At 36.2% G+C, this 27,879-nt stretch overlaps 1 protein-coding gene across 2 annotated transcripts in view; it reads right to left on the bottom strand.

The window, feature by feature from the left end:
- Positions 1-27,879, bottom strand: part of PTPRD (protein tyrosine phosphatase receptor type D) — a gene marked incomplete at both ends in the record, with an annotated part of 269,207 nt that overhangs the window by 142,033 nt on the left and 99,295 nt on the right. For both annotated transcript variants that reach the window (XM_079548803.1, XM_079548804.1), the window contains 3 exons: positions 43-153; positions 1,901-1,918; positions 3,877-4,065. In XM_079548803.1, coding sequence (XP_079404929.1) covers positions 43-153; positions 1,901-1,918; positions 3,877-4,065 — 318 coding nt within the window. The remainder of the gene's footprint in view (positions 1-42; positions 154-1,900; positions 1,919-3,876; positions 4,066-27,879) is intronic.

The following is a 27,879-nucleotide window of genomic DNA, read 5'->3' as shown; positions in this document are numbered from 1 at the left end:
AGCCTGAATGAAGAGTGGATGCCAGGGTTATGTCATTCCTACCTCTGACATATAGATTGGCAGGGGCAGAATAGCGTGTACCCGCACTGTTGGTTGCAACACACTCATATTTGCCTTGGTCAGATTCTTCACTCAGTTCAATTTGGAGGGCACCTGTATGAATATAAAATACATTGCCAAAGCAAAGGTCAGAAAAGGCTTTTTATATCTATAACAGTACACGGCTTAACAATATGAAACGCTTGTATGCGAAGGTCCACTCAACGTCGGTTCATTTTCTTGCTAAGGTGCACAGACAGAAAATGATGCAATGAAAAAAACAGATTATTTTTTTCACATCATCAGTGCTAGCACAGGAAAACAATTGGCATTTAGCAAAAAAAAAAACCACAAAAAAACCAAACCACCCTCCCTAAACAATACTCTTTCCTAAACCATTAAAATGAAGATGAGTGAGACTGCTTCAAGGAAGAATGGCTTTTAAATAAAACAAGGAGATTAAATAGTCGGGTCATTGTAGAGTTTTGATTTTTATTGCATTGTTCCAATCCAGTAACAAAAGTAGAACAAAAGGTGATAGTCATAAAAAAGGCAGGACAGGTTTCAAGAATCTTCTGCTGAAGAAAGCCAAAAATGTGCAGCAAGAACAAAAAGGCTGCTTGAAGTGAAAAAAAAAGAAACCGCATTAGTCAGTTATAATTATCAAAATATTATTTTAAAGAAACAAAATGCCCTCAAGACATGCAGACTGATAAGAAAAGAAAGACAGTTTTCCACAATTTACAATGTTAAAGTACATTTGCTGAAAAACAAAGAACAATTGAATTAGAAGACAAAAAAGTTAAAAAGCAAGGTCTGTGCCAACAAGGAAGATCCAACCAACCACTGCTGAGGACCATAGAAGGGCCCCTCCCAAGACACCCATTAAAATCCACAAGTGGGATTAGCAGTGTGGTGTCACAAAACCCAAGAAAAAAATACAAAACAAGAATTACAAAAGTAGTAAATACTTTTCCTAGAGTATCAAAATCCAAACAATACCACATACCACCAAGAATAAATAATTAACCTTTCATTTCCAAAGCCTGTAGATTAGAAGATCCAAAAATCCAGAGATGAGTTAACTCCAAGAAAAAGAAAACAACAACAAAAAAAAGAACAATAAAGAGAAAAAAAAACATTTCTTAATTTTTATAGAGGGAGACGCATCATTTTCAACTTTATTAAGTTAAAAGAAAAAAAAAAAAAAAAAAGAATTGAAGAACAAAAAGAAAAACCTTGTATGAAAGATAAGACAAAAAGAAGATAGTCCATGTTGTCTTCTGCATGTCTGCTACTGTTCTCCAGACCATCTTGGCTTTGGTCCAGGACAAGAACAGCTAAGGAAGAAAAAAAATGATCTTTTTTGCTCCAGTTGGACAAAAAAAAAAAAAAAAAAAAAAAAAGAGGAAGGAAAAAAACAAGAAAAAAAAAAAAGAAGAAGAAAAAGAAGAAGAAGAAAAAGAAGAAGAAGAAGAAAAAAAAAAAAAAGAGGGACAAATGGTACGCTGTGACTGGGCTATGGCCAGAAGACCTGGATATGCTTTCTTTGAAGCATATCACAAATCAAATTATATAGAGAGATTTATTTATTTATTTACTTAATGATCAAACAAAAAAGGGAAAGGATAAGGGAGTGTGCAGAAAGAAAGTTCACAATATGAGAGTCACTGATCATAACCAAACAGGACAAAGGAAAAAAAAAAAAAAAAAAGATGAAGAACATTTCTGTGTTTTTTTGTTTTTTTTTTTTTCCTTAAAAAAAAAAAAAAGCCAAAAAAATTAGGACAAAGATGAGACGGATGGAAGGACAGAAAGAATGAGTAAGATCATTCTGTGAACGTTAGTTCAGCACTCTTACCTCTTATTGGTGTACCACCTGGGTGGATAATATGAATGCAAATAAGATTAGAAAGAAGAAGCATTAGTACGAGAAGAAGGAGGCTAGGGCTTTGGAAGAAGAATCAAATTAGATTTACAGAATTAAATAAGGTCTTAAGAGAAACTTGAATTACTATACTGTTAAAACAGGAATATATTAGATAATACTATCAGGTTATAAAAGCAAGTTGCATTGTACCACAAAGGGTGAAGACTACAATGGGCTTCACTGTCATTCTCAGAGTAGCCTATGAGTTCTTAGATGTTTGGTTAAATAGGGTTAGAAATATATTGAATATGCCTCAAATATTAAAGTAAAATTTACAATACTGTACTTAAGACATAGTTTAGGAAAACCTTGGATATTCTATTTAAATATATATATATATATATAAAGTCTATATATATATAAAAAGAGAGGAAACACTGAAGGTTATCTCAAAACAAACACTTTAATTTAGGTTGAATTATGGCATTTACTGTTCTACAGCTATGTGATACATGTGTACTGGTTCTTCTAGGTGTTTCTATAACTGATAAGACAACATTTCTGTGGAGGTGTGCTTGTGCGCCACTATAGGGATCTGGTGACTACACTGACTGTTAGTAAAATGCATGCCATGCATTTTAAGAATAATAATAGTAATCATAGTATAATAATAATAATAATAATCATAATATTCTGAATATGGAAATTAGTGGGGGTGAAGTGCGCTTCAGAACTAAGCACTTACCAATAGATTCTGGAGATTTAAATACGGAGAGAAGAAAGACAGCATAAAAATATTATTATATTCCTTATAATTTGGTACAAAGTTTTCAGTTAAAACTTTATATACTAAATCATCTATGTCACATGTGAAAAAATAATTCTTAATTTACATTAACAGAAGGCTAATTTACACAGTTCTGCTGACAACAAGCAAAGAGTCAGTTAACAAGACGATTTAACATCACAGGACAGGTCAAAAGCTGAGAATTCTGGGAAGACATGTGATTAAACAACTTAGATTCTACAATGATATCAACTACAACTGCCAAAGAAAAAAGCTCAGTATATCCCAATTATATTATTTAGGGATAAGCTTTAAACTTTAGAAATTTAGAAGATTGTTATTACTTTTTTTAATTTAAAGATAACAAAATAATAAACTAGAGTGGGAGAAGAGTGAAAGGACTGTTAGGGAGGTGCGAGGGGCAAAGAGAGAGAGCAGCATAAGCTGGATTCTACACCAAAAGCAGACTTCTGTAGATCCAGAAAATGTCGGATTATAAAACTTCAGTGTGGGCGCACACTACTGTGGCTAAATGTGTAGGAAAAATGCTCAGCCAGTAAAAAACCTTCATTCCATAAGTTACCCAAGTATTTTTTTTTTTTTTTTAATTAGGTTTTCTTGTAAGGCATAATTGTGCATGAGAAAAAGTACTGTGTATAATGTATCTCTGTGAGGAAAGAAGATGTGTCCAAACTGGCTAATCTTTGGTGGTTTCAAATGTGGAAAAGACAGCACAAAACACATTTTACATTTTAATTGAAGTGTCTAATGCAGGTTTTGATTTTGATGAATATAACCATTGGTACTCCTTGCAATTTCTGAATGAAGTCCAATGTTGAAATAAATTTGTTAAAAAAAATAAAAAGGAAAGAAGAAAGAAAGAGGAGAAAATGGATCCATCAAGTACTGCAAAAAGCAGTAAAGAAAAAAATTATCAAAAAGTACAGTCACAGCAGTGAGCAATGTGGAGTAAACAGAAGCTGCAAAACACAGAGATAGACTTTAGAAAAGCTATGACAACATCACAGACATGGACAACACACTCAATAACATAGAAAAGAGAAGAGAAAGATAAATTATTACCTATAAAAAAGTAAAATAATAAGGAAGAGAAAGAAAATAAAGAAAAGGTGAGAGAGAACAACTCTGCACATTAGTGGAAACAGTAACAAGACCCTACCTGATCGTAATTGCTTGATGCGGCCATTGTTGTTGCTTGTGTCAACAGGTAAGAAATCTTTGAACCAAGTTATTTCCGGATCAGGGTTGCCACTGGCTGCACATAACATGGTAGCTGTACGAGTTCGTTCGACCACCTTCAGCTGGGGACCCATATCAATGGTGGGGAAACCACGGGGAATTTGGTCCTCTGCAAAAGTATTGTATAATTTAAAGCATTTCACACTAGCTGTGTAAGAACTCAAGTCAGTCCTATCATCAGCCTAGCTATCATGTAACATTCCCCTGACTGCAAGGAATTGATAAAGAACAAAAACAACTCAGGCAACATTTTTTTTAACTTACAGTAATCAAAATGTGGATGCAGAGTAGAAAGTTCATAAATTAATGGCTATTTATACCCATAAAGTATATGTAATTGCCTTATGACCTGTATGCAGCTCATAAACCAGATGTCCACTATGTTACTTTCTATCACAAACATTCCTCTGATTATGAGAATCCTTATAATTTTATGTGAAATACTGAACTAGCATGACTATGAACAACAACAACAAAATCTTCTTTACATAAGACAAATACATATGCAAGTGTGAACATGAAGTGTGGGATTTGGCTGGGTTTTAGAAAAGACTCAGATTAACTTTTGTGCTTGTTGTGGTTTAACCCAACAGGCAACTAAGCACCATTCTACAGTTTGTTCATTCCTCTACAGAGTGAGATGGGGAGAAAATCAGAAAAAACAGCTCATTTGTTGATATTAAGACAACTTAATAGGGTAGAGAAGTAAGAGAAATAATAATAATCATTGAATACAAAGTTTTTCTTGCTGACCAATGTCAAGCCAGCCCCTGAGTAGTACCAGTCCCCTTAGTACCCCCCAGCTTAATTTTTTTAGTGAGGTCCAGCTATTCCGGCTATCCTCCCAGCTTCTTGTGCTTCCCCAGCCTGTTTGCTGGCAGAGCAGCATGAGAAACTGAAAATACCATGAATTTTCAGCAAGTACTAATTGTCAATATCTAAAACAATAGTGTTTTATCAATATTATTCTGATTCCAAATCTAAAACATAATACCATATTAACTATTACAAAGTTAACTCCATACTTTTTTAACTAATTACTTATATTCTGTTGGTCTTAACTTTAAGATTAACTTAGAAAAACTGTACCATGTCAATTCCCTGCATGGAATCTGTAATTTTTTAAACAGTTTTATGAAAGTGTAGACACTTTTCTGAAGAAATGTATAGGAAGCAAGTATATCCTACAAATCCTTGTAGTCCCTGAGGTTTGATGTCACCCACAGGTTCCTTAACTGCTTTCAACACAAATTAATATAGAAACTGCTATGCTTTAGTAAAAAACAATTCTCCCACAAATATTTATACAAATACATCAACAGTAAGAGGGGGCTAGGGAGAACCTGCATCCCTTGTTGGACACAGAGGGGAACACAGTGACCAAGGATCAGGATAAGGCTGTGGTACTTAATGCCTTCTTTGCCTTTAATAAGAAATCTTTAATAAGATTAGTTGTTCCCTGGGCACTCAGCCCCTTGTGCTGGAAGATAGGTATGGGGAACAGCATGGGGCCAGCAAAATCCATGAGGTAATGGTTTCGGATCTGCTTCAAAAGCTGGACACTCACAAGTTCTTGGAGCCAGATGGACTGCACCCTGAAATGCCGAGGGAGTTGGCAAATGTGGTTGCCAAGGCACTCTCAATCATCCCTCAACAATCCTGGCTAACCGGGAATCTCCCAGTGGACTTGAGATTGGCAAATGTGACATCCATCCTCAAAAAGGGCTGGAAAGATGATCATGGTAGCTACAGACCTATCAATCTCACATCACTGCCAGCGAAGGTTATAGAATGGATAATCTCAAGAGCCATCACAGATCATTTCAAGGTCAACCAGGAGATCAGGTCCAGTCAGCATGGCTTCATGCTTCTGCTTGACAAACTTGATACTGTTCTATGACAAGGTGACCCATTTAGTGGATTGAAGGTAAAGCTGTCAGTCTGGTCTACCTGGACTTCAGTAAAGCCTTTGACACTGTCCCCCACAACATCCTCATGGAGAAGCTGGCTGTGCATGGGTTGGATGGGCATGCACTCTGCTGAGTGAAACACTGGCTGGATTGCTGTGTCCAAAGACCTGTGGTCAATGGAATTAAATCCAGTTGGTGGCCAGTCACAAGTGGTGTTTCCCAGGGCACAGCATAGGGACCACAACTGTTTAACACCTTTATTAATGATCTTGATGGGGGAATTGAGTGCACTCTCAGTAAGTTCATAGTTGACATCAATCTGGGAGGGAGTGTTGATCTACCAGAACGGAGAAAGGCACTACAGAAGGACCTGGATAGACTGGATTAATTGGCCAAGATAAACTGTATGAGTTTCCATAGACCCAAGTGTTGGGTCCTGCATTTTGGTCACAACATCCCCAGGCAACATTACAGGCTTCGGGAGCAGTAGCTGGAGAGCTGCCTGATGGAAAGGGACCTTGGTGTACTGATGGACAGTCAGCTGAATATGAGCCAGGATTGTGGCCAGGCATCCTGGCTTGTATCAGGAATGGTGTGGTGAGCAGGTCTAGGGAAGTAATCCTATGCCTGTACTTGACACTGGTGAGGCCCCACCTTGAATACTGTGCTCAGCATTGGGCACCTCAATTTAGAAAAGACATTGAGGTGCTGGAGAGCAGGTGCAAAGAAGGGCAACAAAGCTTGTGAAGGAGTTGGAGAATATACTCTACGAGGAGTGATTCAAGGATCTGGGGCTGTTTAGTCTGAGGAAGAGGATGCTGAGGGGAGACCTTACTGTTCTCTTCTTGGATCTGGGGAATGGAAGACCTCCCTTCTGTCAGGGAAGAGGTGGTCCGGGAGCACCTAGGCAACACCAATGTTCACAAATCCATGGGACCTGATGGGATTCATCCACGGGTGCTGAGGGAGCTGGCAGAGGTGGTTGCTGAACCGCTTTCTGTCATCTTTGAGAAGTCTTGGAGGACGGGGGAGGTGCCTGAAGACTGGAAGATAGCCAATGTCACTCTGGTCTTCAAAAGAGGCAAGAAGGAAGACCCAGGCAATTATAGGCCAGTCAGCCTCACCTCTGTCCCTGGAAAGGCGATGGAACAGCTTGTACTGGATGTCATCTCCAGACAACTGGAAGAAGAGGAGGTTATCAGGAGTAGTCAGCACGGGTTCACAAGGGGGAGGTCGTGCTCGACCATCCTGGTAGCCTTCTGTGATGTTGTCACATGCTGGGTGGATGGGGGGAGAGTGGTAGACGTAGTCTACCTTGATTCTAGAAAGGCATTTGATACTGTTCCCCACGACATCCTTATAACAAAGCTGAGGAAGTGTGGGATAGATGAGTGGACAGTGAGGTGGGTTGAGAACTGGCTGACTGGCAGAGCGCAGAGGGTCGTTGTTGGTGGTGCAGAGTCCGGTTGGAGGCCTGTAACTAGCGGTGTTCCTCAGGGGTCTGTGCTGGGTCCGGTCTTGTTCAACATCTTCATCAATGACCTTGATGAGGGGATAATGGCCACCCTCAGCAAGTTTGCTGATGATACGAAGCTGGGAGGATTGGCTGACACGCCTGAAGGCTGTGTTGCCATTCAGCAAGACCTGGATAGGCTGGAGAGCTGGGCAGAAAAAAACCGGATGAGGTTTAACAAAAGCAAGAGTAGAGTCTTGCATCTGGGGAGGAATAATTGCATGCACCAGTACAGGTTGGGGGATGACCTGCTGGAGGGGAGCTCTGCGGAAAGGGACCTGGGTGTCCTGGTGGATGACAGGTTGGCCATGAGCCAGCAGTGTGCCCTTGTAGCCAAAAAGGCCAATGGCATTCTGGGGTGCATTAAAAAGAGCGTGGCCAGCAGGTCGAGGGAGGTGATCCTCCCCCTCTACTCTGCCCTGGTGAGGCCTCATCTGGAGTACTGCGTCCAGTTCTGGGCTCCCCAGTACAAAAAAGACAAGGATCTCTTGGAAAGAGTCCAGCGGAGGGCCACGAAAATGGTGAAGGGCCTGGAGCATCTCTCCTATGAGGAAAGGCTGAGTGAACTGGGTCTGTTCAGCCTTGGGAAGAGAAGACTGAGAGGGGACCTGATCCAGGTCTATAAATATCTAAGGTGTGGGGGGCAGAATGGCGAGGCCAGACTGTTTTCAGTGGTGAGTGGAGACAGGACAAGGGGAAACGGCTGGAAACTGCAGCATAGGAAGTTCCGCACAAACATGCGCAAGAACTTCTTTACAGTGAGGGTGACGGAGCACTGGAACAGGCTGCCCAGGGAGGTGGTGGAGTCTCCTTCTCTGGAGATGTTCAAGACCTGCCTGGATGCCTACCTGTGCGACCTGGTGTAGGGAACCTGCTTTGGCAGGGGGGTTGGACTCGATGATCTCTGGAGGTCCCTTCCAACCCCTACAATTCTGTGATTCTGTGAAATACCTGAATGGTGATTGCAGCGGGTGCTGGGTAGGTCTCTTCTCACTAGTGACAGTGACAGGGCAAGGAGAAATGGCCTCAAGTTGCACCAGGGGAGGTTTTGGCCGGACATCAGGAAAAGCTTGTTTACAGAAAGGGTCGTTAAGCACTAGAATAGGTTTCCCAAGGAAGTGGCTGAGTCACCATCCCTGAAACACCAAAATCTGTTTGGATGTGGTGCTCAGGGACATGATTTAGTGGTGGGTTGTTAGAGTTGGGGTAGTATGGTAAGGTTGAGGTTGGACTTGATGATTTTGAGACGCTTTTCCAATCTCAGCAATTCTATGACTCTATGATTCTATAAGCTTACTTAAATTGTTAACCTAGTATCTCTACCAGATAGTAACTATGTGTGAAACTCTTTATTAGCTATAGGATCTCTGCCCAAACACAGCAGAGACTCAAATCTGCTTACAAACATGAAGTCTTTAGTTTGGAAGTAACAATATTTGACTTGCGAATTAGAACAACTATGTAAATGGATTTTAATGACCTTTCATTTCCTTGACTGATATCGAAAACTCTGAAATGCCTTCTGTGGATTCACAAGTGTACAACACAGATAATCTATCCTGAATACAAATAGGATGGAGTAGTAAAGAGCTTTCTTTTCTTACTTTTAATAAGGGTAATTAAATTCTATCCATTCCCTGTATGCATCGAATCTCTTTGAATGAGTGGTCTTTGTTGAATTTTCATGAGAAACATCACAATATAGTGGACTGAAATAGCTGTAACTGCTATTTTTTTGAAAGTTGTGTCTTGTTTCCAATCTGGTTTTTGGTATTTGGCAATAAAACCATATATTCAACATAAAATGGACTGAAAAAATAATGAGATTTCTAATTGAAGTGCTGATCAGAGAGGATTTAGTTTTTAAGATTTTTTTTTTCTCTAACAGTATTAGTGATTTGTACATTTACATTTGTACTCTTTACATTTTGATGATAGGAAATCATCAAACACATTGTGCAACAGATCCAAGCAGTGTTTATTAAGGAACTGCCTCTCTCTGTAGGAGAAAAATAACCATTAAAAATTTTTGGTACATTGGTAGGCCTACATACATAAGGTACATAAGGGGAAAATATTATTTTTTGTTGCTTGTTAACATGCTGCCTAAACTCTAAATTACACTATTTACCAATGTTTCATATTAATATTCAGTACTAGTGAACTAGCTTTCAGTGCACCAACAATTTAAATCAGGCTTGACCTTCTCAAAGCCATTTGGTACTGTCAGTTTGAGAGGCCATTAAAGGGCAGATTTTTCTGTCCTTGTGGTTAGTGAATAGTATATATATCAAAAGTTTTGCTTATGATGACAAAGATTTAGGAATAGAGCACATTCTTTGAATTTGTTAGATGCTGTAACAGCATAAGTCTCAATTAAACACTGTGTTCCATTACTGACATTAAGAAAATACCTTAACTCCTGTGCTAGTATCACTTCCAAAAGAGGTCTTCAAAAGTTATTTGCTCTCAAACGTTTGATCTGAACAACATCATAGGCAATTACAAAGACTGGTTATTGTATGAACTCTTAAGAGATGATGATTTGAAGCTTTCTTGCCTTTTCTTTTTATCAATCACAGTTGTTCTTGAGTGTATTTCTAAACATTCTCTTTGTGTATTCAGTCTGTCCGACACTGCTTATCTGTAAAAAAGCTCCATGAGATTCCTTCCTCTAGCTAAACTCAGCTTTTAAGTAACTGTTAGTTTTGAAGGGAATGCATTTTGAAAATACTCATATTTCAAGTAGAATTATTCTCTAACAAAAAGAATCCATGTTCATTTTTAAGAGTGTCTATAAAAAAAAACAAAACAACTACAACAAAAAAATCTCTATACATATCTGTGGCATAAATACATATGACAAATTCTACTATTTTCCTTCTTTAACTATAACTTATAACTCTTGAACAACAATAACAAAAATGCTACTCCAGTCTTTCATTTTCAAATGTTACAAATCTTCAATAAGATTTCAGCATGTTTAGAAGCATGTATACTGCAAAATTTACATACATATAAAAGAAGGATCCAAAGAAAGAGAAAGAATCAAACCTAATACAATGGATTTCACTCTTCATGATAAATCTACCAACATGATTAAAATAAGAGAATGCTATTTTCATCCACTGCTCAAGACATCATATTTACATTTTGACTACTTTTAGTGCAGAAAACTTTTAGATCTGTAAAAAATGGCTGTTTATAGAAATGGATCAGGACTTAAAGTCCTAAATTCTTCATAATGCTAACTTGCTGAATCTCTTTAACTATCAACATTGTGATTTAACAAGAAGGACAGAATAAATTTCTCAGATATAGAACATTAAGACTTAATTACTATGTTATTGATATTGTTATTGATAAAAGTGAAGTACCCAAAACACAGTTTGTTGACATTATATGTGGATTATGGAGTATAGAGGTAGTAGCAGCAAGTTCCAAGACTGGATAGTCAATGTGAAACATAGACGTTGAGTATTTGCTTCCACATTAGCTGTTTGCACCATAGACAGACCTAGAATTAACCTGCAGTTAAATCTGTGTAATCTCCCTTACTAAGATACATACTTAAAGTATTTCATCGTGTCTCATAAAAAGAAACATGGTCCCATGTGAACCAATTATTCTTTTTGTGGAAATGGAAGGTTGTTCTCCATTCTATTAAGGAAGAAAATAATTTATTTCAAGATTCAGTGATGGCTTTGCCACTGGCAAATTTTAGTCATTCTATAGCTCGTAGAATTAAAAAGGCACACATGGAGTATTCCCAGAATATGCTATAGATACTGAAGATAAATTGCTGCAATAAAGTTTATTATTTCAAAGAACAGTGTAAATAAAGCTTTTATATTCACTATTCCAGATGGCAGCAGCATATAATTTGCTCTGTTTTGACATCATGACCATATCATTCAAAATCATTCTTCCTACAACTTAACTGAAAGTGGGTCTGAAAACAGTAAAATCAAATAGAGTGGAGGAGGGACTGAAATAAACATTTTGCAGCAAAGTTGGTATTCTCTACTATTACTGAAGAACTATGCAAATGAATAAATTAAAAAATAAGAACAAAACAGTTCGTTAGTATACATAAAAGACTAAGTTGGTTTGAAAAGATATAATAAATAAGAAAAATGTCAATTACTAAACATTATTCTTAGTGAAATATTTTACAAAATAAATTTTGCTGAAACAAATTACAAATATAGAACTACTTCTTCTCCAAGAGTTCTTTTTTCAAAGCTGTTGTAGACTGCTACTTTTACATAGCACTGCTCTAAGTCAGTAAAATCAGGTAATGACTGCACTGCAGTAATATAGGTAGATAATAGTTTTGATTTATGTTACATTTTAAGCAATCATACCATGCAGGAAAAGGAACAAGACACCAATAAGATGATCAGAAACTCACTAACAATCAGTAAATATTCAACAAGAAGATAGCTGCCCATACTATCCCATTAAAAAACTTTCATTTAAAATTACATTTTTAAATATTCTTCATCATCAAGATCCACAAACAACTTCTGATAAAAAAAAAAAAAAAGTTCAGTAGATCAATGCAGTTACTCTGCAAATAGAGAAGTAGTGTGTATATAACAAAACATAGAGCCTGAATTATCATTTATATGAATGTTGAACCAGGAATTTCACATTGAATTAAGACACTTAACATTCACTGTTCTTAGAATTTAGCCTTAAGTATGTTCTCTGTTTCAACAACTGAGTACACTGAAGTCAGATATTTTCATAAGGATATGAAAATGGAAGAAGTAATCGTACCCTCTTTTATCAGTTCTCAAAATCTGTAAAATTTAAGGTGTGAATAGCAAGTGATCTGTCCCACTGATGGCAACAAGTCTTTAATAATGAAATACCAACAGCCTAGAATCAACACTCAAAGAATCATCCTTCATTAACACAAAACAAAACAAAATAGATGAGCTTAAAAAAAGGAGTTATTCTCAAATTTGCACTTGGACATTGTCACAGCTTTCAGAATAATATATCATCTGAATATAATAATATCGTAATAATAATAATAATAATAATAATAATAATCATCATCATATCGTAATATCATGACCAAATTTGGCTGTGGCTGAGCTTCTGGATATCTGTTTTTCTCACTGGGAATGGAAAGTGAAATAAAAAAGGTCGTGTCCTAAAAAAAAATGCAGGGAATTCAAGAATCACTGCCAAATGTCCGTTCTCTAGCATAAGGAGAGGATTCAGTCAGGATTATAGTAATGAAACAAAGGCAGAGAATTTGAAGAGGTTTAAGTGCACAGTATCCACACTTAGGAAGAGAAACACTAAACCTCTGAAGAAATACAACCTCCCATTTATTTACATATGCAGACATCACAAGAATGAAACAATACATCTTGCACTGATAAATAAAAGACAAGAGCGCTGCAAAAGAGAATGATAGGAATTTTCATGATTACCATTCCTAATTTGAGGTCTAGTTTCCAGACAGGGGTTAGGATTTAGATTACACTAAATCAGGGCTGGACTAGGTCTTGCCAAGCATGAGGATTAAGAGAACATGATTGCACTGCCTGAGACATATTTCAACATATCTGTGATTCTTTTTTCCTCCGTTTTAAAAATAAAATGAACAATAAATGCTATGATGGCAGACTATGCCTTAAGCATTAATTTTTCGAACTACATTTTATGATGCAGATAACTAATATCAGGTTCCTATGCATACTAAAGCTCACTTCCAGTGTTAGTAGTCGACACCTATGGATTGATTCAAAACACATACATCATTTTTTAAACCTTTTTTTTTTCTTCTTTATATCATTAGTATTCTGTGTTAAATATTGATACCAATAAATATATTACACTTTTACTAACAATTGTTTCATACTCATTCTAAAGTATAAAACAACAAATCATCAAAATAAAGATATTACATATCAATCTGAGTTGAGAATAGGACAAAAGCATCTTTTGCTTGCTTCATGTGAGAATCCTTCTTTGTTTTTTTTTGGCTCAAAGCTTGCTTCCTGAGATTTTTCTTGTGATAAGACTCTGAGTGACTTGTCAAGGAGGCAACTGATGGGTGCTAACTGTGTGACAATCGATATCGCTTTGGGAACATTTGCAAGCCCCTTCCCCCAGAGCTGCTTGCTCTGTAGAAGAGCGGAAGAGAGTGCTCAGGAGTGTTCACTGGCGGAAGATCTGGCCTGTGGCCAAACCGCTCCAGCTAAGTATGGAAGGCTGGGGGATGATACCATTGTATCTTGCGAAGGCAAGATGCAAGTTGGTGCCTCCCTGCTTCCTCTTATCTGCTGGCAAGGCCAGAAAGATAAGATCAAAGAAGGTTCCTGCTGAGATCCCAGAGCCAGAAGCTGCCACCGCAAGGAGAACTGACTCAACCACCTCGGGTTTGAGCTGTCACTCAAAGGAGAGCTGATTCGACCACTTTGGATTTGAGCTGTCACTCCAAAAACAGCTGACTCAACCACTTTGAAGCATTGAAAAAGGACCATCATCACCATGGTCGTCGTCGTCGTTGGCAACAGGACAACTCTGCCTGACGACCCACCGCTACTGAAGATCAAAGACTGAACTACGAACCTCGCCGGATCCATGGTGGTGACTATCTCCCTCTTGCTGCCTATAAAGACCCCTTGCTTCTTCTTTCTATCTTTTCTATTGCCTTCCTTCCCTTCCCCCATTACCCTAATTCATAATAGTGTCCATTCTCCCCTTCCCCATTTCCCTAATTAAGATTTGTAATAAACTGGTTGGACCAACATTTGAACTGTTGCTTCTTAATCTCACGCCGGGTATATAGATAATAAAAGAACCTCCTCTCCCTCCTATAAATTGGAGCAAGACACTTCACTAAAGAGGAGAGAGTAAAAGTGCATGTTCTGGGAAAGGAATTGTCAGAACAGGGGGTCATACTATCCCTTTCTCCCTTCTTCCTCCCATTTGCACTAGATGTGTAAACCTAAAAGAATTATGCTGCTTCAGACAGTTAGATGACTTAAACCATGGCCATTTCTTCTACTGATTTTATATAGCTTACAGATATGGTATTTATTCTATACTATACTTCTACTAAATGATTTTTAATGCAGTCTACATGCTTCACATCTGAACTGGCAAGTATAAATGATACTAACTGCATTAATTTCACAGCTGTAAGATTTAGGAACCTCACAATGGAACTTATAGGAGAAACCATCATCTGTGCTTAGAACTATGTTCATATGAGAATAATATTGAAGTACTACATATTTCTGTGCTATATAAATAATACTATATATATATATATACACTATATATACACTATATACACTATATGTACATTAAAAATAATGCATATTTTATTAAGAAATAATAAATATGCAAATAATACTGTGTATTATAAAAGCAATAATCTCTCTGGGTCTCAGCAAAGATTTAAATAGTATTTTTTACAATACCTTTCTGTCCAGTATCTTTCTGGACAAAATGTCCGGTGCACAGCTAGACAAACAAGTAATACACGCTAACATAGTAGGAGTTACAGGACTGCATCAAAAGAATTAATGCTGTAAAGCCTAGAATAATAATTTTAACACATGAAAAAAGTATTGTGCTTGTTCCTAAGAACCCATTAAGAAACTTTAATGCTCTACAAATTGAAAAAAGCCTGTACTAATACTAATAATTCAGTTAGAACTAAAATGTTCATTTTATATTGATTTTATTTTACTACGCCCTTAGTGTTCTAAGTGATTTCTTTTGTTCCAGCTGTGCATAAATTTATCATCATAAGTTTCTGTTTTATCCTTCGAGAGTTTTATCCACAGTAGTGTAACCATTCATTTTTATGACAGAAATTTTTTCTACAAGATTCTTAGAAGATATTTATCTGAATTTTATGCTTTGGTCTTCCTGGTATTTTCACTCTGGAGATAACTACCTTTCAGAGTATTTTTTCTTTCTTCCCTTTTCGGCAATTTGCTTTCAGCAGTGGAGCCTTTCAGTCTTTGTTTAGTCTTCTGTTCAAAACTGTCTCTCCAGAGAGTTACAGACACTTGTCAATCTCCCCAAAGCAAAAATGGGAATTTTAAATGTTCTTTTGTTTCAGCTGCAAAATAAACTCATTATCCCCTTTTTGTTGGTCTATAAACATTTCTCTTGAACTTGCTGCTGCTTTCAACTTTAATTATCAGACTAGACCTCTTGTGGCTCCAAAGCTTTTTAGCTGCTAAAGGCTACCATGCTAGGGTAGTACACTTTCCATTCAAGTGTATGGTGCTAGTACATACCTTTTAATAGGATATTGCAGAGAAGGGCTTACTATGAGTATGTGTACTGTCTGTGCCTAGTATCAAGGGAACGGGAGATTCAGGACAATTTTACTGAGGATTGTGAAGTTCTTTTGAAGATTGAACCCTTTTATTGACATAATGACAGCTCTCTCAGTTGTGGTGTGACTTTAAATGTCAGCCAAACTTCCTATTTACAGTAGTGAATACTAAATTTTGTTATTAGAACTCTGGTACTTTCTGCCTTTCTGTAAAATGTTCTTCATGTGCATTATGTGTGAGGCATATAAATTCTCTTACTATATGTCAGGAAAAATAGATAATAGTGTACAGACTTGCTGTAAAGTAAACAGTAAAACATTGTGAATAGAAATGTTAGAAGAATTAGAAACGTACTCTGAGTAAAGAGCTAATAATAATGCAACATCTGCAATATGACTATGCACTCAGGATACTTGTGTTCAAACTCAAACTACCCTAATGATGATATCTGCATGCAAACTCAAAAATTTAAATGTATGAGGATACATGAGGCATTTAAAAATGAAAAACAAGTTTTAGTTTTTGTTTTGTTAATGAGAACTGAGTCTAATGTAAGCATAATCATTTCACAGATATTAAGTCATGTCATGCTTCCCAAATTGAGTACAAATGTACTTTACTGTGTTTGTTTTTTTCCCCTACTTTTTTTAAAGAAATTCTAGGTAGTAATAAAACATGCAGAGCAATAGCTGGGCTCTACTTCTTTGTTTATACTAATGTATATCAAATACTAAACAGACAAACTTCATTTTGGTGTAAATGATGACCATATAGACACAGAATTTTAAAGTTCTTAAGTCTCATTCTGGGATTTCTATAATTATTTCTTAATTTGCTTCATGTTCACTCCATATTAGTATTACATCTTGGGGGAAATGTAAAACGTCATAAAAAATAGAAAAAAGTTATTTGGATATATTCAAGCACAGACTACTTTTTGTAAATTTAAAACTCAGAAATAAACATAATAAGTAGTTGTTTAAATAAAACTATAGAATCCTACAGAATTTCCAAGGAGTACTGTAGGCTTCTACAGGACTGTTTTAAAGACCACCATCTAGAAACATCTATAAGCAATTACTAATTTAATAGACAAATAGCTGATAATGAATCAAAGCCTGAGATGTTTAAAACCTCGGTTGATTAAATCCTATAGAACAAATATAGAATTTGTATCAAAACACTGCTGTTGTACAGCAAAATGCTTCAGAATCTAGCTAAGAGTTCTGCAGCTCATTTTCATAGTAAACTGGTCTATCAAAAATGAAAAAAAAAAAAATCCATGTTCTCTCTTTAATTATTGTTAATAATCATGAAATAAATGTGTTCTATCCAGGTTTTTCTCTCAAATCATGAAATCACTACCTCTAGTAATTCTTATTCAAAACAGCAAGGGAATCAGAGCTGAAGCATCTCACTTTCTACCAAGATACAGAAACAAACCTATAATTCATTGCAATTGAGAAGTAAACACTCAAAATTGTAGTGCTTCCTGTGAGATTCAAGAGTTCATGTTGTTCATCTTCCTTAAAATCATCAACTGTTCTTGCTAATTAACTCTATTGTATACCACGTTAAGATTAGGCAATGTCATCAGTAGGATTTTCATTTCCTAGATATTTCAGAAAATGTGTTCCATGAACTCACACTGTCAAATTTACTTCAAGCTTTGTCACACGGATATTTTAGGGGTAACACTTAATTCCAGCTGATTCTCAGAGGAATAACAGAAATTCAGTCTGCTATTCCCAATTTCAACTCATCACTGAAGTGAGGAACATTTATCCTGTGGTCTGTCTAGACTAATCCCTATTTGTATTCCTGCCAGGTGAAGAAACGCACTTCTATTGGTGAATGGATATGGATTTTACAGACTAACTGTAAAATGCTTAACCAACTCAATTTTTTTTTTGCTTAACACACTTCTATATTCTCCAGAATAGCATTCTTGCTTTAGAAGGTATTTCTTTAAATATTCTATGAATTGGAGTTCTAAGGCCTCTAAAGGTCAGGTCTTCCGCTTTAATGCTGAAAGTCTTATTGTGATTTATGTCAATATAATTTTTTTCTCTCCACAAAAATGAGTAAAATAAAACATATTCCAAGAAGTACTCTCTACCAAACACCAAGACTGTTTCTATAGCTTCTGAAAGCAAACTAAACCAAGACAAAGCAAAAAAATCCTAAGCTTATGCAGACCTTGAAAGCAATTTTAATTTTACTAGTGGACTAGTTCCTTTTACACATTATGCCATACACTGTAAAACTAAGTAGGAAATATATGTCCAGCATTATAATATCAGAATATTTCAAAGATATTGAAATTGTTGACAACTTCTTTGCAATGATCAGACTGTGCAGACTTTACAGTCATATATTAGCAAATTTAACCTCTTTGGTCATATATTTACTAGAAACTTATTTTCATCTCCAATTATTGATATCATTCTTGCTTTGTAGATTCTTTATACAGTCTTGTGAATTTGCTCTGAGTCAGTGCATTTCACTGTATGATTAGTTTCAAGCACATTCTGATTTCAGACTTAGCATGGTTCAAGCTGATATCAGCACTCAAAATATCTCATCCTAATTTTTAAGCTTGAAAATGCTGTGAAATCTAACTGTATATTGTATTTTACAATCAACTCCTTTAAGAGATCGTGAGACATTCTCAGGCTCACTGGCTACAGTGAAAGATAAAATACAGAGAAAATGGATGTTTCAAATGAAAGACTACAAATAAATCAGAATGCCTTGTCAACTGCAATGAAAATAAAGTATTTTGTTATTCACAGTCCAAAACGCATAAATTCTCTTTATCCATGTCCAGATTGACCCTATGCTTAATTACATATTCACATAAAAGTTTTAACAAACTAATTTTCACGTGAAATTTTGTACTACTAGATTGCATTTTGTATTGAGTATGTGAAAGATATTTTCTTTGTTGATTCTGAAAAGAAAATATTAAAGTAGAAGTTGCTCTGAAAATATATGGAAGGAATACAGCAGGATTCCTTTTTAACAATGGGTGACCTGAAAAAAAAAGAAATATAATATCTTTATATGCATTATGATCTTCAAATATTCAATAATAAAAAAAAAAAAAGTGAAAAAAAAAGTGCAGATTTTCTAGCAGAAAAAAAAGGGCCAATGGATTTGCAGCTAAATCAAAAACCATCAGGTCACAAAGTATATTTACATTTTCCTTAATACGTATGTTTTAAGTTCATTATGAATTTAGTTTCTCAGTTTCTGGATTTACTTATTTTATGTTAAGTTGTTGCTACTTTGGCATTCTGTTATTTGTACTGCAATAGCACGTTGCAACAGGAGCAACTCAGTAATGGGGAGAAGCAAGAAAGAGCTTATTACAATTCTGATTCTTTCTGGGCCATGGGACAGAGTGTTTATGTGCAGTGAGTACATTAGATTGGTAGACCAACAGCCACATTTTCTCTAGTAGCTTTTATCTGTTCTATTGTAAAGTCTTTCTTGAAAGTAGAGCGTAATTTTATAAGCACATAGAGTGTAAGGCATGTCAATGATTCAATCTTTACTGCAAACATAGAAAGCTATTGTAATACAACTATAATATTTCTTGATTGAGATAATGAATAAGTATATGACAGTTGATGAAATCATATCCCTCTCCTCAGGGTTTTTGAATCCTCTACTTTTTACTTTTTCAGAAAACCCTACTGCTGTTCATGACAATGGAATATTTTCATTCATTCCACAGTGGAGAAAAGGCAAAGTAATGACCAAATATATAATAAGAAAATAGTGAAAATAGGCCTATTTTGGTAAATAAATTACTTTGAGCTATCAAATGCCCCAAAGTAAATGGACATCTGCAACAGTTTTCAGTCAGCTGTTAGTGTTCAGAAATAAAATCATGCACTTTCTTAGACAAAAGCTTGTTACAATGACCAAAACAGCTGATTCATTACATTCAAGACTTCATTCACCTTGCCATGAAAATTGCTTAAGTTTACCTTTCAAATAGAGATATGAGAATCTGACACAATTTAAAAGGCTATTTCTGGGCTGTCAGTCAGAACAGACAAGAGATGAACATTTATTTGCAAGTTATTGGGAACTTGTCAAATGCAGACACATAAATTAGCTGTTATTTTACTCCCTGAAATTTATATTATAGAAATACAAAAAATAAAGAAGGGAAAGCAACTGCAAACATAAGGACACCATTGATCAGGCATTAGGTCATAACAGATTTTTTTTTTTTTTTAATATATTATTGACAAAATGTGGGTTAAACAATTTATTTTTAAGTTTATTAAACATAACTAAGAGAGTTTGCATAGAAGTTACTATCTTAATTCCTTTGCCATTAAGGTTCGAGCTTGTGAGAATCCTTCTTTGTTATTTTGGCTCAAAACTTGCTTCCTGAGGTATTTCTTGTGATAAGACTGACTTGTCTAGAAGATGAGTGATGGGTGTTGTCATGTGGCAATCAACATCACTGTGTGGACAATTTTACATCTTTGGAGCTGTTTACCTTTGGAAGATAGTGCTCAGGACTGTTTACTGGCAGAAGATCTAGCCTGTGACCAAATAACTCCTGTTTGCTATGGAAGACTGGGGGACAATACCATTGTATCCTGTGAAGGCAAGATACGACTTGGTGCCTCCCTGCTTCCTCTTATCTGCTGTCAAGGCCAAGATAGGAACAAAGGAGTTTCCTGCTGAGATCCCGGAGCCAGAAGCTGCCATTCCAAGGAGTGCTGACTCAACCACTTTGGACTTGAGCTGTCACTCAAAGACATCTGATTCGACCACTTTGAAAGCATTGAAAAGGGGCCATCACTGCCCTGGTCGTCGTCGTGGTTTTCATTGTCATCAATAGAACAATGCCCGACGACCCACCACTACTGAAGATCAAAGACCGAACTACCAACCACGCTAGATCCATGGTGGGGACTATCTCCCTCTTGTTTCCTAGAAAGACTCCTTGCTTCTATCTTTTCTATCTTTTCTATCGCCCTCCTTCCCTTCCCCATTACCCTAATTCATAATAGTGTCCGTCCTCCCTTTCCCCATTTCCCTAATTAATAAACTGGTCGGACCAACGTTTGAACTGTTGTTTCTTAATCTCACGCCGGGTATATAGATATTAAAAGAACCTCCTCTCCCTGCTATAAATTGGAGTGAGACAGAGCTACAGTAGAAACATGCAGCAGTAACTGGAGGAAAGTGTGAATGAACCTGTGAAATGCAACTTTATACCTTGTGGCTCTATGCTTTTTCAAAAAAGTTGAATTCCAAGAAACAGACCTCTGGGAAGGGTAGACAGAGTAAGTGAAGCATAAAAACTGATAGTGGACTAGCAGCTAAACTAAGCTAGTACACATTCTCTCTAGGAAAAAAAAAAATAAAAATAAGAATAAAAATAAATGTAGTCGTTCAACAATCTAGGGAAGTGTTTTTCTCTCAACCTGCCAGTTCAGACAGATTCCATGAATATTTCTATGACAGAGTACTAGTTTTGCAATTTGTCTCTAGGTGTATAGGAGATGGACACGTGTCCTTATGGAAGCAGAGTTTCTGTTAATTTTAAGGATCTGCTTGAAAATGAATGCAAGATCAAGTTCTAGGTGAGAAGTCTGAACAGACTCTTGAAAGAAGACGAGGCATTTAAGCTAGTCTGATATGTCTTTGAATCAGTATCTGACTCACTGTAAAGTCTTACAGAAGAATTTTCTTAGTCTCTCCATCTGAAAATGTGCATTATTGTCTAAACTCATTTTACAAAGATACAATGCTAGTCACAAGATGTCACCCCCAGGGGTCAGTAACGGAGTCTACCCTCTTTAATATCTTTACTGGTGACCTGGATGAAAGCACTGAGTGCACCCTCAGTAAGTCTGCAGATGATAGAGAGATCTGGACAGGTTGTATTAATGGGCTGAAGCCAATGGGAAGAAGTTCAACAAGACCAAGTACTGGGTCCTGCACACTGGCCACAACAACCCCAGGCAATGCCCCCATTGGGGCACAGAGGCTGGAAGACTGTATGGAACAAATGGAGTTGGGGGTGTTGGTCAGCGCTCTGCAGAACAAAAAAACCAGCAGTAAGCCCAGGTGTTCAAGAAGGCCAATGACATCCTGGCTTGTCTCAAAATCCAGAAGGAGCAGGGAAGTAATCATCCCTCTGCACTGAGCCCTGGTGAGGCCGCATCTTGAGTGCTGTGATGAGCTTTGGTTGTTTTTTGTTTTTTGTTTTTTTTTTGTTTTTTGTTTTTTTTTTCCAATTTGTATTTACTATGGGACAGTACAGGAAAGTTCTTCCCTGCCTTATTCCTTTAGTCAATATGATTTCAAGTGAAAATTCTCCTAGAAACTTCACTACACACAGCAGCAGAAGGTGAATCTATAATGAAGTTAATTTAGATGAGTTGGAGGTGGACAAATAATTAAAAAAGAATGAGTTTATATTTGTCTACAAGGATATTGTACAGGACCATAGTACATTCAAATTAGCACATTCAAGTCATGTCTTCTGCCAAGACATACAGTTTTGTTGTACTGAAAAGCAGCATTCTGCTAGTTAATTTGAGTTACAAAACAAATAGGAGTGACTGCAGCTAAAAGTATGGTTTAAATATTTCAGTTCTAGAACTAAATTCAAATGAATGGATAGAATCAGAATAGCATTTTAACAACAACAACAATAACAAAAGCTTTCAACAAGAAAGAATGAAGCAGTTAAATAAACAGATACTGTGTCTATAGTATGCAGCAAAATCTAAGGTATGGCTATAAATACATTAAGAAGAGGTAGATTTTATTAAAAAAAAAGAAACAAATTTCAGTACATTTTTTATCAATAATAACTATAAAGGAAAGTTCTTTAGTTCACTTCAGAGCAATTGTTATTTTTCAAATATCTTTTCACCATTTATATGGTAGGCTTTTTCCTTTTAACTTAGCACTGTTGTGAAATCAATACAAATCTTCTCTTAACATATCTGCATGTGACCTGTGTTTGTTTTAAGCTGTATTGTTCATAATGGTGATCGATGGGTAATGCTATTCCTCTTTGTCCACACAAAGAACAAAGCATAAAAAGTGCATATTTTTTATGCCCAAGGTCAGGATAAAATTAATGGACAAGAGCTAGATAAAATGGAGTTCAAGCTGAATGGGCTGAATGCTCTCTACAGGGTACATTCAAGGCAGGCAGTACAAAGCCCATTATACTCAAATGCTCTTGAAGCATTTCAGAAGTGAAATTGTCTCCACAGGCTAATGCATAAAGGTATGAATCTTTAAATTTTCTGTTTCACAGATAGCCTAAAGATATTGAGCAATTTGTCCTATTCAGGATTTTATTTAGCATATTCCATTTATCAATCTCAACCTTAAGCTATAAACCTATTTGGTGTTTATGACCAAAGTTGTTCAAGCTACGTTTATTTGTGATCAGTAAACTTTACTTCACAGACCACACTGCTCATTCTTGTAGAAGTTTTCTGTCAAGGTAACATGACAACAGCTGACATTTTAAAGAATCCAAACAACACAACTTCCTTGAGGAATTTGTTGCAGTGTGTCACCACCCTGTGTGAAAAACTTCCTCCTAATATCCAACCTAAACTTTTCCCATCTCAGTTCAAAACCATTCCCCCTTATCCTATCACTATCCACCCTCATAAACAGTCATTCGCTCTCCTGTTTATACTCTCCCTTCAAGAATTGGAAGGCCAAAATGAGGTCTTCCCTGAGCATTCCCTTCTCCAAACTAAACAAGCCCAGTTCCCTCGACCATTCTTCACAGAAGAGGTGCTCCAGCTCTCTGATTGTATTAGTGATAATACATTCATGTATCTCTTTTACATAAACTGGTCTTGCAATGAACCTAAGTAATCTGTATTAGTGAATATTAAATATTTCCAGAAGGTATCTAAATAATGTAAACTAATGGGATTGGAATTTGCTTCTGGACTATAATCAGGTGTTATTTCTTTACGTGAAAAAGCTGTTATTTTACTACATTTTACTTACGCCAACCACATAATGGTAATTTTTTTACTACTATGCTTTTAATCTTTTTTTTTTTTTTTTTTTTTTTTCCCCCCTAAGGTATGCTGAGCAACCATGACAAGACATTTTTCCAGTCTTGGAAATATCAGACAGTGCATAAGAAGCAAGTTAACTTTCCCAGAACAGGGAGTTCTTACTGAAAATTATAATTTTAATAGTAAATGAAGTAAAACAAGAACTGTGTAATTCTTTTAGCATTTTTCTTAAATAATCAGCAAGATATTATTTTCAGTAAAATTTCCTGTTAAAATTTCTGATCTTTTTACAGTTACATTATTGCAGTAACAGCACATGCCAAGGTTTTCACTAGGTTCTTTGTCTTTTGCCTTTTCCTCATTCACTAAAATAATATATTTTCCACTTCAAGCTTTGATTCCCCCCTACTTCTTCCTGTAAGTCAGCAATTGAACCAAATCAGTTCTTCCTACATCAAATCAACATTAACATACCGGACATAAATGAGAGAGGCAAGCTGAAAGTGGAAATATTATGTGTATAATGTTTCAGATTCAAAGTATTCAAATGAATCTGTACACATTTTAACCACATGTCCAGTTCTGACTTAAATATCCTGCCTGAAAGGACCAATCATGGTTACAGTAACAGTAAGAGATCAAATGAGATCACAGTATTTCTAAGTTGTTTTAAATTATTCATTAACAACTTAAGTACTTTTGCTTCAAGTGGCAAGCATCATGGAAACACCTCTGACCTTGACTCAAGCTAGATGACATCCCAATAGTGTAAATTTGTATTACGAACATGTCACATACGCTGCACGAAAGATGTTTTCCCTGGAGGTACAGTACACAGATAACCTATGGTTTGTTCATCAAAAGGTTATAATAATTGACTCTTAATGTATAAAATTCTTTCATGTGGGCAGATCCGCTTCTACAAAGAGTGGCGTTGACTTTCAAAACCCATGCTCTGTCTTTTAAATACCTGAGACAGTACTTTTCCTACGTAGACAAGACAGAGCAATAGAAAAATAGCAGTACAAAAGCTGAAACATTCTGGCTTAGCATCAATTTGACAAAATTTCTTATGAAGATGTCAGAGGAGCTCTCCATAGTGGGTATGTAGCAAATTGAAGGAAATAACTAAGTATCAGTATGTCAAACACCAGCTGCACAGTTATTGAAGACTTTTCTGTATCAGCCACCCAGCTAGAGGTCAATTACTCATAATAAACAACCGGGATAATAAACATTATCAAGCCTTTCACAAACACCTTTCTTCTCTTCACTGTGATGTCAGAATAAGGAGAATCTACTGGTAGCTGGTCACCTCTTGCCCCTTCTGTTGTGATTTTATTTCTGTATATTTGTTCCTACTCTTGTATCTGAACTGAGCTATTGAATTCCAGAGTCTCCAGGGAGAGGCGCTATAAATGAATGACATTTAATCCTAAAACTGATGTGCTATAGTAAGTGGGAACAGGTACCATAGAAAACAGGGCCTTCAGCTTTAAAGAAAAATGAAATAAATGCAATCATATGTATTCTATCAATAAAAAAGCCAATTCAAGAAAGAAAGAAAAAATGAAATAAAGAAAGGTAGGATGAAAGTTACTTCTGAAGTGGACACAAAGTTGCATTTAATGCTAAGCTCTAAAGTAGCAGATGAATTTCTTTTAAGCGTCTACTGCTGAGTATCAACTGCTACTGAAGTGGCATCTTGTAGTATTCAGTTATGGGTAACTGATTCCAGGAAAAGAAAAAGAAAATACTGAGAAAATACCTTCAAGTAAGTTCTACTTTATCTGCATTTTAAAATATTTGTTATAGAGATATCTGAAGAAAATTTCATTGAAATCTTAAATATCAGCTTTGGAAAAAGACACCAAGAAGACACGTCAAAGATAGATGTCATAATAAAGGAAGTTGTAGACAACCTTCGGTTATATGATATAGGAGATCACTAGTCATCTCAGAGTAAGTTACTCTGAGGATTCTGTAAGTAGCTTTCATATATATTAAAGTAAGATCTCTCTCTCTCTGTATATATATTTATACTAAAGTAAGACACATGTCAAAACCTACTTGTAGTTAAAAGTCTATAAAAACTGCACTGTCTATGAAAAGGTTACTCCAAAATTATAACCTGTTCAACAAGAATTCTTTCCACATTTAAATTATGACATTTATCTCCCTTTATCTATCATAAAAGTGACCACACACTTGGAGCAGACTTCTGGCCTCAGTATTTGTTTCAGCTGGCATACTTTTGTAAACCTTAGGATATTAAAAGCTTACTGCTGCCTTAACATCCAAACTCTGAAACAAATGAGGCTTTTATTATCAAGGGTAATTTATGAGGAACAGACTGACTCAGGTAGCTTATTGATCACTGTGATGTGTTTGTTTTGGCAAGCAGCCACTCTCAAACAGACACTTGCTTTCTCACCATCCTCAACAGGACAGAGGCTGAGAGAGTTGGGTCAAAATAAAAGCAGAAAAGTTACTTATCAATTACTTTTGCAGGCCAAAAAAGAGGAGAGGAGAGGAATATTGGGAAATACAATAATGTTATTTTTAACTAATTGAGATAGATCCAAAATCAGAGATTAAAACAGTACCTTTCCACCTGTTCACACATATCCCAAAGTCAACTGCACTTTTCACTCCTGATGCTTCTACCCGTTACTTTGCAGTGCAGGGGAGACAGGCATGTAGTCAGTATGCAGCCGTTTATCTTTTTCACTCCTTCTCTCTTCCACTTTTCTTCTGTGTCAGTATGGAACCTCCATGTGCCACAGTTCCTCCAGGAAACAGAGTCAACCCAGTGTAGGAGTTGTTGTGTGGATGTCTGCTCAGCCATGGAGTGCCTTCTCCCCTTCTGCCTTCTCTGCTCTTGGGTGTTCCCTCTGCTGTACTTTGTTTTTTGTTCCCCACTCTGCCCTTTCTTTCCTCACAGAGGCACCACCAGCTCCACTGATGGGCTTGGTTGTGTCCTTCAGAAGGTCCAATGGAGACTGCTGCAGTTGGCAGGAACTGTCTACACCTTCTGAAAGGAGTCATCCCCTGCATTCCCCCTGTTACTAAAACTTTGGTACCTACAGCAAGTGCACTTCATTGTTTATTGTAGATTTTAACTTTGTATTTAATGATACTAACCTGAGTTAAGAGATTTAAAAATCAGCAGATGCTGTCACAACTGTGAAAATAGTGAAAAATGCTGGAAATGGATTTTATATTACCAGCACTTGTGCCACAGGTTGTACCATGGCTTCTGTTCATTGTTAATCAGATAGCTCAGTGTTCAGGCTATCTTTCAGATAAAATGAGTTTAGAGCTCATCTTGCCTGTCATACCCTGATACTGTAGAATTTCACACAGTTTAAACAAGATCTATAATTAGCACCACTGTAACTATTTGAAATATATATATACTGGTATGTAAGTAACTACATCTATGCATTGTGTCCCAAACTTACATTTTCACAACGTGCACTGATCGCCAGCCATTAGTGTTTTTCGATGTTGTCCTATTAATAAATAGTATTTTTTTTAACATCTTATACATGTTTATAATGAATACAAATTAAATTTAAGATTCTTTTCAAGTTAGTCTAAGGTCTGCGTGTAATGGGAAATTAAAAGAAAAATAGAAAAATGAAAAACAAACGTTGCAAGTATATGATAGTTTTTGTTTTTATTAATGTAAATTAGAAAAAGGGGGAAAAAAAAAAAAGCCAAAGTAAAAACAAATATAGTAAAAACACGTTGCCAAACAACAACAACAACAACAGAAAAAAACAATCTCCAAAATTATATGGTGCATTTAAAATGATGTATAAGGACAGCAATATTTTTAAAGAAAAGCCCTGCCTGGATTAACACCATTTAAAAAATAAGCAAGTAAGCTAGTAGTGTAGAATGTAACGTTCAGCTATACCTCATCAATCTGATTAAAAGCAGTGTTAAAATGAAAACCATGAAATCTCAAGGCAAGTATAAAGCTTATTTTTATGAATTTTCTGGGGATGAAGCATACATCAAAGGTGTTCCCTTGAAACCCATAAAGAAAGAGATACAATAATAAGAATTTATTATTTTTTTTTTTTGCTTGATGCCTGAATCTACAAAATACATATGTGTGCT

The sequence above is a fragment of the Tetrao urogallus genome, assembly GCF_951394365.1.
Source record: "Tetrao urogallus genome assembly, chromosome: Z".
Classification (NCBI taxonomy): Eukaryota; Metazoa; Chordata; class Aves; order Galliformes; family Phasianidae; genus Tetrao; species Tetrao urogallus.
Note: the sequence above shows the minus strand (reverse complement) of the source record. Positions and strands in the feature narration are given on the sequence as shown.